This window comes from Quercus lobata, chromosome 1, assembly GCF_001633185.2.
Source record: "Quercus lobata isolate SW786 chromosome 1, ValleyOak3.0 Primary Assembly, whole genome shotgun sequence".
NCBI classification, from domain to species: Eukaryota; Viridiplantae; Streptophyta; class Magnoliopsida; order Fagales; family Fagaceae; genus Quercus; species Quercus lobata.
Window position 1 is genome coordinate 2,212,156 of NC_044904.1, and position 12,284 is coordinate 2,224,439.

The 12,284-nt window shown below is 35.1% G+C and overlaps 3 protein-coding genes across 3 annotated transcripts; all 3 read left to right on the plus strand.

The window, feature by feature from the left end:
* The first annotated feature begins 469 nt into the window (after positions 1-469).
* On the plus strand, positions 470-952 carry LOC115993382. The gene is made up of 2 exons (XM_031117461.1): positions 470-575; positions 660-952. Exons 1-2 carry the CDS (start codon positions 470-472, stop codon positions 950-952), a joined length of 399 nt encoding a protein of 132 aa, XP_030973321.1.
* A 1,873-nt stretch (positions 953-2,825) lies between these two features.
* On the plus strand, positions 2,826-7,791 carry LOC115993398 (putative nuclease HARBI1). The gene is made up of 4 exons (XM_031117462.1): positions 2,826-3,054; positions 4,828-4,907; positions 7,023-7,248; positions 7,337-7,791. Exons 1-4 carry the CDS (start codon positions 2,826-2,828, stop codon positions 7,789-7,791), a joined length of 990 nt encoding a protein of 329 aa, XP_030973322.1.
* Positions 7,792-7,999: 208 nt separating this feature from the next.
* On the plus strand, positions 8,000-9,013 carry LOC115988733. The gene is made up of 2 exons (XM_031112669.1): positions 8,000-8,312; positions 8,395-9,013. Exons 1-2 carry the CDS (start codon positions 8,031-8,033, stop codon positions 8,968-8,970), a joined length of 858 nt encoding a protein of 285 aa, XP_030968529.1. The 5' UTR covers positions 8,000-8,030; the 3' UTR covers positions 8,971-9,013.
* Positions 9,014-12,284: the final 3,271 nt, after the last annotated feature.

A 12,284-nucleotide genomic window follows, 5' to 3' on the forward strand; every position in this document is an offset into this window, starting at 1 on the left:
ACATGCAAGAAGGAGTTGGAAGGATGTATCTACAGCTTGATAGAGTGCTTGCTACAAATGACTGGGTTGACAAATTTGGTGAGGTCAGAGTCCACCACCTAGTTGATTCTACCTCAGACCATTACGCTTTATTTATATCCGACCCCAAAGCTCCCAAGCAGCCTCGTGCTCGACAATTCCACTTTGAGTCTATGTGGACAAAGAGAGAGGAATGAAAGGAAATTATTGAAGCAACATGGTGTTTTGGAAATGACTTGAGAACGCCAAAAGGGGTTGCTTATGCTCTTAATGCTTGTGTAGCTGATCTTAAAGATAGAAGCAAAATACAATCTTGGGAATCTAGGATAAAGATGGAATCTGGTGTGGGGATCAAGACAATATTGCCAAGGCTGCCATTTCCTATTTTGAGGAAATATACTCCACCTCCCACCTAAGTTAGTCAGAGAATGTAATTGCTCCTATCCTAACCATGGTGACTATTGAAATGAATGCAGAGCTTTCCAGAGCCTTCACTGGAGAAGAAGTGGTTTCTTCCCTCAAGCAACTACACCCCACGAAATCATCTGGTCCTGATGGTATGTTAGCACTTTTTTTTCAAAAATATTGGAGTATTGTAGGTACTAACCATCTCAAAGCTATCCTTCCATATATTATTTCAGAAAATCAAAGTGCATTCATGGCTGATAGGCTTATCATTGATAATGTCTTGGTGGTGTATGAGATTATGCATTTCTTGAAGCAAAAGAAAGGGGGGAGTGATAGCTTCATGGCTGCAAAGCTAGACATGAGTAAAGCTTTTGATAGAGTCGAATGGATTTTTGTTGAAAAAGTCATGAGGAAGATGGGCTTTAATGAGGATTGGATCAATCTAGTGATGAATTGCATTTCCTCGGTGTCATACTCAGTCATTATCAACGGCACGACGTATGGAAACATTGTACCTACTAGGTGACTCAGACAAGGCGATCCACTATCTTCGTATTTATTCCTTTTATGTGTAGAACATTTCTTAGCCCTCATTCATGATGCGGCAAGGAACAAACAGCTAAATGGGATATCCATTTGTAGGGGTGCCCCAAAAATCACTCACCTCTTCTTCGCAGACAACAACCTCCTTTTCTGTAGGACCAATGGTAATGAGTGTAACAAGCTGAAGGAAATTCTTAGTATGTATGAGTCTGCTTTGGGGCAGAAAATTAACACCGACAAATCCTCTATCTTTTTCAGCCCAAATACCTCCTAAGAGCTCAAAAATGAGATCCTAAACATTCTTGGGCCAATGCAAGACTCAAGTCATACAAAGTACCTTGGCCTCCCTTCTATCATTGGTAGATCAAAGAAGCTTGTCATTGCGGAGATTAAGGAAAAGATATGCAAGAAGCTGGTTGGTTGGAAGGGTAAATTGCTCTCAATGGGGGGAAAGGAAATTCTTATCAAAGTAGTGGCCCAAGCCATTCCCACATACACAATGAGCTACTTCCAACTTCCAAAGAGTCTCTGTGAAGACCTTGAAAAAATGATGAGAAGCTTTTGGTGGGGGCAGAAACATCAGGAGTCCAAAATGGCTTAGGTTGGTTGGAAAACAATGTGCAAGCCAAAGTCACAAGGTGGCATGGGTTTTAGAAACTTGTAGGCCTTTAATCTTGCCTTGCTCGCAAAACAAGCCTGGAGCCTCACAAATCCGAGCTCCCTAGCAACTCGTATCATCAAGGCAAAATATTTCCCTTTAGTGATATTCTCCATGCAAATTTAGGTTGCAGCCCCTCCTACACTTGGCAGAGTATTTTCAATAGCTTGGAAGTTTTACGAAGTGGAACAAGATGAAGAGTGGGAAATGGGTGTCTAATCCACATTTAGGACGACAAATGGCTCCCAAATCCCTCAACATACAAGGTCATCTCCCCTCCCCGCCCCCTTGTGAACTTCCCAATGGTCTCCTCTCTCATTGATTCGGTATTTAGATGGTAGAAAACTGAGGCTGTCCGAGCTCTCTTCTTACCCTTTAAGGTTGACCTGATTTTAAAAATTCCCCTAAGCCACAATTTGCCTGAGGACAAACTCGTTTGGATAGGGAATAAGAGGGGTGAATTCACAGTTAAAAGTGCCTATTTTGTCGCAACCAAACTCCTTAACACAAGGGATGAGGGGAATGCTCTTCTGGAGATCCAAATGCTCGGATTTGGAGAAAAATCTGGTTACTAAAGCTCCCAGCAAAAATTAAGATTTTCTCTTGGCATGCTTGTGTGAATGGCCTTCTTGTGCAACCAAATATGGTTGCGAAAGGTATACAAACCTCCTGCGTTTGCCCAATCTGTGATGAGGAGCTTGAAAGCCTAATTCATGCCTTAATCTCTTTTGACTTTGCACTCTCGGTGTGGTCCCTTTGGCAAGACTGCCCCATTGAAGCATTGCTGAATGTGAAAGACTTCTCTGATTTAGTATACCAAATCAGCTCTTCCCTTGATGCCAAGCACCTTGAATTTTTCTTTGCCATCTCCTGGGCGGTTTGGTATAACAAAAACAAGCTTATCCATGATGGGAGTGGTCTGCCACCCTTGCAAATCTGGGAAATGGTTAAGAACATTGTTGAGGATTTCCAGGAAGCCACCACGGTGGACTTTCCCCCTATGCAGTCTCCTCAAAGTGGCTGGGCTGCACCCCCGCTGAGCTATTTCAAAGTAAATGTGGATGGTGCTTCATCCATAGATGGCAGCGGAATCTCTAGTGTTGGGGTGATCGTTCGTGATGAGATGGGAAGGGTGGTCGCTGCTTTATGTAAAGCTCTGCCCTTGCATTACCCCGTTGATTGGACGTAGCTTTTTGCTATGGAGCAAGGTGTACTCTTAGCACAAGAGATGAATCTTTCCAATGTTATATTTGAATCCGATGCTACCTCGGTCATCCTTGCAGTTTCCCAAGCTCTCAATGGTGGTATAATGGGACATCTGATCCAAGGCATTCAGCTTGCAAGGTCTTCTTTCTCCTACTGCTCTTTCCAACACATGAAAAGGGACTACAATAGGGCTACCCATGAGCTAGCCCAATTTGCCAAATGTAATCATGTTTCCAATCTCTGGAAGGGTGTTATCCCACCTTTCTTAGTTCACTTGATTCAATCAGGCCTAGGATGATTCAGTTAGCTTTTGGCCTCTGATGTTCTCCTTTTCTTATGTTATTGAAATATAAGTTTCTTCTCAAAAAAAAAAAAAAAAGGGTTCTCAAATAGGAACTAGTACTAATCTGATGCTATTGAAAATTAGAACTGACTACTGACCGCCTCCCTCTCTCCTCCTTATCCGTCTCTCTCTCTCACCAAACTTTAAGCAAAGTAGTGTACATCATTTTTCCTTTCTAAACAAGAAGCTATAGCCTTATAAATGAAAACCAAACAAAAACAAAGTCAAAAGCCGTAATATCAAAAAAGTCATAACTTGATTTCAAAATCACTTTGTCTCTGTAGTGATTTGAGATCCTCCTGGAAAGAATTTTTTTTCTTCTCAAAGGATAGAAAAAGTAAATATCAGACATCTCAAAACAGCAAATTGTTGAATGTGATGCAAGACAGCCTAGAACAGCTCCATCTAAGGGTTGTTTGGGATCACCACCAAACAAAAATGAAATTTGAAACGAATTTATGAATATCTTCTAGAGCTTCCGGGAAAGAAATAGATAAAGATAACAAGTAATCCTAGCTGAACTCAAATACAAATCCAAACTAATCCAAATCCAAAACTAACTTCTAAATCTTCAGACAGCACACATAACATATGTCTCTGCTTCCTCAAGAATAAAAAGGTGAAATTGCCTTCTACTTTGCAAGAAAGTTTTAATGTTTTGCTTCCATCTTACTTTGAGTGACAACATCAGAATGAACAGCATGAGTGATTGCATTGCTTGTTCCATCCTGAACATTTTGTGTCTGGTTTATCTATATATATATATATATTTTTCAGAATAAATTCATTGATAAAAAAGGGCGAGGCTCAAAGTACACATGAAGGTAAATGGATATAAGCATGAAAAGAGAATGGCGTAGGTGAGATAAAAATGGCAGTGCCACGTTTTGGTTTCTAGGTTAGCCACGGCCCACCATAGGTACATTTTTTTTTTATGAAGCTAGTGCCACGTTAATTTGAATAAAAATTAACCACATCATGTTTTTTTTTATAATAAGGGGTAGGCTGGGACTGGAAATTGAAAGCAGTATTATTTGTGGAAAAGTCTAAATTGTGCACGATTGAAATGAAATATTAAAATTATTTCACTATTCAGTTTATTTTTACTACTATTTATGAGCCTTACTACACTTTTTAGCACTATTTATGGGCCTCACCGTACTATTTCAACTAATTTTTACCTTTATTTTAGTATTTTTAGTAATAATTTTTTAATTTCAGCAAAATAAACGGTATCTAAACATATCTTAAATACAATGAATTTGGATGCCAAGGTACAATAGGATGGTCCTTAGGGTCCGTTTGGAAGGAGGGAATGGAATGGAATGGAAAAAAAAGAATATTTTTAGAATATTCTTCCCTCCTCTTGTTTGGGAGTTTTAACGGAGGGAATGGAAAGTCCATTCCCTTGTTTGGGAGTTTAAGTGGGAGGGAATGGAATGGTTAGGAGGGAATGCTCATTCCTCCCTTTTCCCTCCAAACCTCAAATTTTTGTTCCCCTCAAAATTGGGAGGAATGGGAGGGAATGGATTTAGGTTTAATGAAATTTTTGTTAAAACCCCTAAATACCCCTTTAATATCAACCATTCTTTTCTCAATCAGCCGTAAGAAAAAAAACATAGCTACACGTTATTGCTTATTTGCTACAAAGTGAAGCTATTGCTGTTTCGTGAGACACCATCTACTGCTGTTTATTCTTTGACTGCTGCAAGTTTTGGTTACTGCTCACAAGTAAGTCTTTCTTTTTCTTATGTTTCTACCGGTTCTGTTATGTTTGCTTCCTACTTCATGTCTTGTCATATATTTTCTATCTTTGTTATGTGTGAGGAACTATTTTTCATTAATGTCTTGGGATTGTGGATTGAGATTGATTCATTAAAAAAAAAAAATTTCAAAACCCGTAGAAACACGTTATGCCAATGTATACAACTTATTGGATAATCTTATTTTTGGTCTGACCCTTAAAATTCAATTTGCTATTGCTTTTATGTGTTCCAATGAAGCATTGATTCTTCTCCACACCCCGTTCCCCAATGAATAATTGATTCTGTGTGCATGTGTTTGGACTTGATAGAAAACAAGATAGGGTGGATGTCTTGGGATTGTGGATTGAGAATGATTCATTAAAAAAAAAAAAATCAAAACCCGTAGAAACATGTCAGTGGTGTAGGAAGATCTATTCTTTATCAAGTCTTTGGAAGATAGAAATTAGTTTAGAGCATGTGGAAACCGAAGTTGCTGGAAGGGATTTTTTTATTTTATTATGGTACTATAAATTAGCCACCGTTTATTTTGTTTTTGTCGGGGACTCTAGACGTGGCATAATCATGGAGACTCAATGGTACGTATATTGTTTTTAGAAGTTAATGTGCTGGCAAGAGTTTTGTGGGCTGGACTTCAAAGCGTAATTAAAATAATTGTTGCTGATAAAGATATAAGCATAACATGTTAGTGAGTAAGAGAGGAAAGGTTTTAGTTAGTTTACAAATTTTACACTCGTTTGGGGCTATCCAAATAGTGCTATTTGCCTTTCATGTTAGGAGATATGCTCTGTTTTTTGGTCAAGAAACAGAGTATTTTTAAGTCAGCCATATTTTCATTAGACGAGGGTGAGGATTAGAGAGAGGGTTTTTGTTAGATGATATTCCTCTCAGGTTAATGAATTTAGTTTAAGCTAATATATGTCCAACACTCATAATACCAGCAATCAAAGAGCACACAACATGTCAATTCAAAGTTAACATGCAATGGGATGAATGTTAAAATCTTCTACCAAACCAAGTTTAAAATTTTCTCACCACTTCAGCTCAAAGCAGTAGGTCTGTAGCCATTGGCCCAACGAGTCATTATACAACTTTTCAAATATGTTGTTATATTTTTTACACTTTTTCATTGAGTTAATCTCATAGTTTATTTTGAGTACATTGATTAATTTCTTGAATTGTAAATAAATACACTAATTAATGTCTTCAATTAATTTTTATTTAATATGAATTAATTATCTTTATTTTTTTATTTTTTTATTATATAGTTTTTTATTATTGATGCAAACTAATATTTTTTAGATTAATTTTGTTTTCAATCTTATCTTGTAACCTTGCCACCCCGAACTAAAATCCTTACTCATAATTAGTTAGGCTAATAACATAACTATTTTTTAGAACATGTACCCATTATTTTCTAAGTTGGACTGATAACATAACTATTTTTTTACTTAGATGGACTTGAATGATGAGGTACTTAAGACCATAATTTTTTCGAACTTTATGCGGAAACTAGCCTTGGTTCATGCTGCATGCCGTTATTTGTGTTACATTATCCATCAAAGGCAACGACTAAAAAGAAGTCGTGTTCCCCACATTCCTGCACAATCAACCATAGAAAGACAAAAAGTTCGTGATGAACTAATGTCTCGACTTAGGAATAGTGAAAAATGCTATGATGTAATACGCATGGGTCCACAAGCTTTTCAAGGTTTGTGTGACATTTTGCGGAGAGACGGTGATCTTCAAGACACACAGCGTGCTACGGTTGAAGAGCAAGTTGGCAAGTTTCTTCACATGCTAGCACATAATCAGACGACTCGTACAATGTCCTTCTTTTTTTTGTCGTTCCAGTGAGACCATTAGTCGCCATTTTCATAACGTGTTAAGATCAATAATTATGTTAGAGGATCAATTCCTTCGACAACCTGATGGAACCCAAGTGCCACTTGAAATACTACAAAGTAGTAGATTCAACCCATATTTTAAGGTAAATATATCATGCATATAATTTATATTTGATAGTATTTTAGTACAAATATATTTTAAGGTAAATGTTTTTGAGAGATAATGTTAATCTCAGGATTGTATTGGGGCACTTGATGGAACACATGTTCGTGTCAAGGTGCCTAATGAGGATGCACCAAGATATCGGGGTAGAAAGGGTTACACAACACAAAATGTGTTGGCGGCATGCTCATTTGATTTAAAATTCACATACGTATTACCAGGTTGGGAAGGAACTGCTTCAGATTCAAGAATAATAAAGAATGCTTTAACTAGAAACGATAACTTGAAAATCCCACAAGGTAAATTTAATTCAAATACGTATTAGGGTGTATTCTTTATAATTAAAAAATGTGTAGTATATAATTAATGGTTGTTATTGTTTATTAGGTAAATATTATCTTGTTGATGCGGGATATATGAATAGAAGTCGTCTGATTGCACCTTATAGGGGAGTGCGTTATCATTTAAAAGAGTACTCTGTTCGTCCTCCTGAAAATGCTAAAGAATTGTTTAATTTGCGACATGCGTCATTGCGCACTGCTATTGAAAGAGCATTTGGTGTACTTAAAAAGAGATTTCCTATCATAGCAAGTACTACAGAGCCTAATTATTGTGTTGACACTCAAAATGAAATCATTTTAGCATGTTGCATACTTCATAATTATTTAATGGGTGTCGATCCTGATGAAAGTCTTATTGCTGAAGTTGATGAAGAGGTTTTGCATTCTTATCGTGAACGTGTAGCCCCTACTCCAAGAGAAGATGATGAGGATGCTAGGCAAGGAGATATTATAAGAGATTCTATAGCATTAGCCATGTGGCAAAACTATGTCCAAATGTGATAGCTTTTGAGTTTATTGTTGTCATGTCGTTTAAGAATATGCTATGTTTCAATTACTTAGACCTAAATGTTATGCAAATTTCTCTTTTCATTTTAATATTGCTCTCTATCTTTTGATAATTAATATTAATATTTACACAATATTTTACATGTGTTTTTCGTTCTATTAATTATAGTATGGGTAAGATATCAAAAAAGAATAGTGGAGATCCAAGCAAAGAAGTACAATGGAGTAGTGTTATGGATGATGCTTTAGTGGATGCTTTTTTACATCAGGTGATCATAGGTGGTAGAGTTAATGGAACTTTTACCTCTAAGGCATATGATGACATAGTGAAAGAGTTGGTTGAAAAATTTGACATAGAAATTAACAAGGATAAGGTGAAAAATCGACAGAAGACACTGAAGAAGAATTTTCATGAATGCTATGACATATTTAAAGATGGATTGAGTGGTTTTGGATGGAATGATTCTTTAAATATGTGGACAGCTGAACCAGAAGTTTGGGAGCCACTCATAGCGGTAAATTACCATTTTTTGTGAGTTTAATTTTGTATTTCATAATTATATCTGTTGTTTAACCATTTGTCTTGGTTTGTAACAGTCTAAACCTGCAGCCAAAAAGTGGATGACAACACCTATACCCAACTACTCTAAGATGGCACAAATTTGGGCTAAAGATAGAGCAAAAGGTGATCATGCTGAAACTGCAAAGGAGAAACGTGCTAGGTATGTTGCATCGACCACTATTAATGAGATTGATAATTTGATATCTCAAAATGAAGTTTCTTTGGAGAACTTTGAAGTGGAAGATGATCAGAGGTCACCAGAAATTAATGTTGCACGTTCTCGAGTGTCATCACAAGATGCAATGTCTTCTAAAAGCAAGAAAAGACGACTGACAGAAGATGATGAACTCGGAAATGTAATTTCCCAGTCATTTGATAATGTATCAAAGGCAATTGATAGGGCGACTGAGGTTATGGCAAAGTGCTTTTCAAAGTCATATGGAGCAGAAGTTCACGCAGCTTTGGGCCTATTGGACTTAGATCCAATATCAAAGACTGAGGCCTACATATTTTTGATGGAAAATCCAATATATAAGGAGATGTTCTTTGGTTGCCCAGATCATGAGCGCAAATGTGTCTTATTGACACTAATGTCTAGGCCTAAAAATTAAAAAAGTGTGGGATTTTTTGGCCAACCTTAGTTTTGGAATGGATTATGTTTTTTTGTTTTGTTTTGGCAAGACTCATTACTGGAGTCTTTTTTTTTTTTTTTTTTTTAAGATATTTGTTTGCATTGTTAGACAATATTTATTTTGTTGAGAATAAATATGTGATGCGTGAATTGCTTTACAACATAGAAATATACATAACTTTTTTTTAACTACAATAAAATTTTCTTTTTTCTTTAAAGAAATTGGGAGATGGAGATGTATTAAATTATCAAATCTATTGTAAAGCACACTAGCCAAGAAAGATTCAATCTAAAACTAGCAGCCCCTAAAAAAAAATTTCAAATTGAAATAAAGAAATTGTGCTATTGTCAAATTTTCATGCCATTATCTTCATTTGTTAAATTATTGATTAGCGTGATTATTTCTATTCACCTTGACAAAACTATATTGTAATTCAATAATCTAACACAGACCCAATTGTGGCTAACTAGTTTCACATCATCCACTAAATACTAAACATTTCAAAACAATTATAAGTTCTCATTGATTATTTTTTATGTTCTTTAAAATGAGGGGTACAATAGTAATGTTATTATAAAATGATTCCATTCCATTCCTTCCAATGTCACTTCCAAACGGTGTTACTTACTTTCCATTCCATTCCATTCATTTCCATTCATTTATTTTATAACATCCAAACAAGATTTTTAAATTCCATTCCATTCAATTCCATTCCATTCCATTCCTTTCCCTACTAAATCCATTCCATTCCATTCTATTCCATTCCATTCTTTTAATGATCATTCCATTCCATTCCATTTCATTCCTTTATAAACTCCCAAACGGACCCTTAAAGTCCCCAAAGTCAGAGAGTGGTTAGGTTTAGAAGGACAAGACCAAAATAAAGCTATTGCAATTGAGCACATTTGAAATTCTCTTCACTTTTGTCAAAAATTATTTTTGTCAACTTATTTTACTATTCAATTTATTTTTGCTACTATTTATGGGTTCCAAACACTTTTTGATACTATTCATCGGTATCACTATACTATTTCAACTAACTTTTATGTTCATATACAGTACTTTCAGCAAAAAGTTTTCAATTTCAGCAAAACAAGTGAATCCTAAACAGACCCTAAAAGTGTCTTATTGGGAATAACTTAGTGTTAGTTTCAGACAAGCTGAAAATTTCAGCTTATTTGCAATTTCAACTTATTTTTACTACTATTCATAGATCTTACTGTATTTGTTGGTACTATTCATGGGTCCCACTAAACTATTCAGCTAACTTTTACCTTTATCTATAGTACTTTCAATAAAAAGTTTTCAATTTTAGATAAATAAGTTGTTGCCAAACGGATACTTATTTAGCTGAAACTGAAAACTTTTTACTAAAAATAAAACTAAAAAGTAGCTGAAATAGTACAATAAGACTCATGAATAGTACCAAAAAATGTAATGGGATTCATGAATAGTAGCAAAAATAAGCTAAATAGTAAAAAAAAATTGGCTTTTTAAGCCAATGCCAAACGCACAGTAAATCCTTTTTTTATTATTACTTTTGATAGTAATAAGCCCATAATTAGCCAATAGAATAAAAAGATAACGCTTCTAAAAAAAAAAAAAAAATCACCTTAAGGTTACCTGAATACATTTTAAAAAGAAAAATTTTAGGAGTACATAACAAACTACAACTCTTGTTTTAGGAGAACATAACAAACTACAACTCTTGTCGCAATTGTTCATGTGAGTGATAAAAAAAAATGATTCATGAGAAAGAAATGTTTAACTAATTACATTCTGCCACATAAGATAATTGTGGCAAAAGTTGTAATTTTTATACTAGAATTACTTAAAAAAAGAAAGAATGTATAGTCAATGAGCCATCCAAGTTAATATGAATTATATATAGTATAACACACAATTGTTTTCTTTCTTATCATAAATTAAAAAAAAAAATTAATTAATAGTTAAAGGTTGTATATATTTTAATGGTATTGGAAATTTAAAGTATGAATTATTGTTCTTTTCTCGTATGTTTTGTGGAGGGGATGAACTTGATCTTGGACCAAAACCCAAATACTAAGGAGGTCATACTCGAAGAGATGGGCTAAGCTCATTTCAATGATTAGTCACGGGAAATCTATCGAAACTATTCTCGTGGAGTTCTAAACATATCTTCCAACCTTGGAATGCTTCTCTGAGCTCACAAGCAGGGGCCGAGTGATTCCTCAGCAAACAAAATAAGTATCACGGAAGGTCAACACCACCCATTCTATTCTTGGACATGATGACGCTCTCACCCATGCTACCTCGGGAAACCCCCTAAAAGGATAATAATCACAAGAGTTGTCACATCCGCATTAATGAGAGGTTCTTTACCTAATCTTCCACATTTAACACATATAGGACAACCTGAACAATATTGACCCCCCCCACCCCCAAAAAAAAGTCATGTTTCAGGATAAGAATGGGGGAAAACCAATAAAGGAGAAGGAAATATCCCAAAAGATCTAGCTAGGGGTAGGCTAGTTGGAGGGATAGGGAAGGAAATACGCTTATAAAAGAGGAGGGCATGGCCACAAAGAGGGGGTCAAAGAAATATCAAGAGAGAAAAACTAGAGAAGAGAGAGAGAGAAAAGATACTCCATTTTCATGTAACCCAACACCATAGGAAAAAAGTTTTATTTTATTTTTTATTTCCTTTTGAAATGTATTTATTGCAATGTCAATGCAAACTTGCTTCTATAAATTAGTTGTTTGAACTTCCCATATTGGAGCTTTCACCTTATTTTTCTAATAAATAAATTGTGTTGGTAAATTACCTGAATATTAAGCTTTCTAAAGCTTTCTTTGTGTTTCTTGTTGGGTGTTTTTGACCCCATGTGTTTGGAATTTGGTATTTTCTAATTTATTTGTGTTAAGAAATATAAAATAATTTGTAGTTGTTGGGGATGTATTTTATGTCAAATTTATCATTTTTCTTTTAACAATTTTAATGATTCTTTAATATACATCACATTATTATTGACTTTTTATCTTATTAATCATTTTGCTACTTAAATATTTAGGTGTCTTTCTAGATAAATTGCATTAAAAAATAGGTATATTTGTTTCTTAAATATAAACCTAGTTATTTATGATATACAAATTATATTATATTATCTTTTCTTTTCTTTTTTGGTTAACAAGATATATTAAATAGAACTACACCAAATCCCCAGAGTTGGCATTGCTACGGCAGTTCCTTAGAGCATCCACAGCAGCTGTTGCATAAAAAATGCCATTTTGACACACCAAAAGCCTACTTTATT

Bases quoted from the DNA above. Each gene is read 5' to 3' on its own strand.
- LOC115988733 (XM_031112669.1), top strand. From the start codon at position 8,031: ATGGATGATGCTTTAGTGGATGCTTTTTTACATCAGGTGATCATAGGT. The intron at 8,313-8,394 runs GTAAATTACCAT...GGTTTGTAACAG, and splicing joins TTTGGGAGCCACTCATAGCG to TCTAAACCTGCAGCCAAAAA.
- LOC115993382 (XM_031117461.1), top strand. From the start codon at position 470: ATGGTGACTATTGAAATGAATGCAGAGCTTTCCAGAGCCTTCACTGGA. The intron at 576-659 runs GTATGTTAGCAC...ATATTATTTCAG, and splicing joins GAAATCATCTGGTCCTGATG to AAAATCAAAGTGCATTCATG.
- LOC115993398 (XM_031117462.1), top strand. From the start codon at position 2,826: ATGGAGCAAGGTGTACTCTTAGCACAAGAGATGAATCTTTCCAATGTT. The intron at 3,055-4,827 runs GTAATCATGTTT...TTTGCTACAAAG, and splicing joins GCTAGCCCAATTTGCCAAAT to TGAAGCTATTGCTGTTTCGT. The intron at 7,249-7,336 runs GTAAATTTAATT...ATTGTTTATTAG, and splicing joins TAACTTGAAAATCCCACAAG to GTAAATATTATCTTGTTGAT.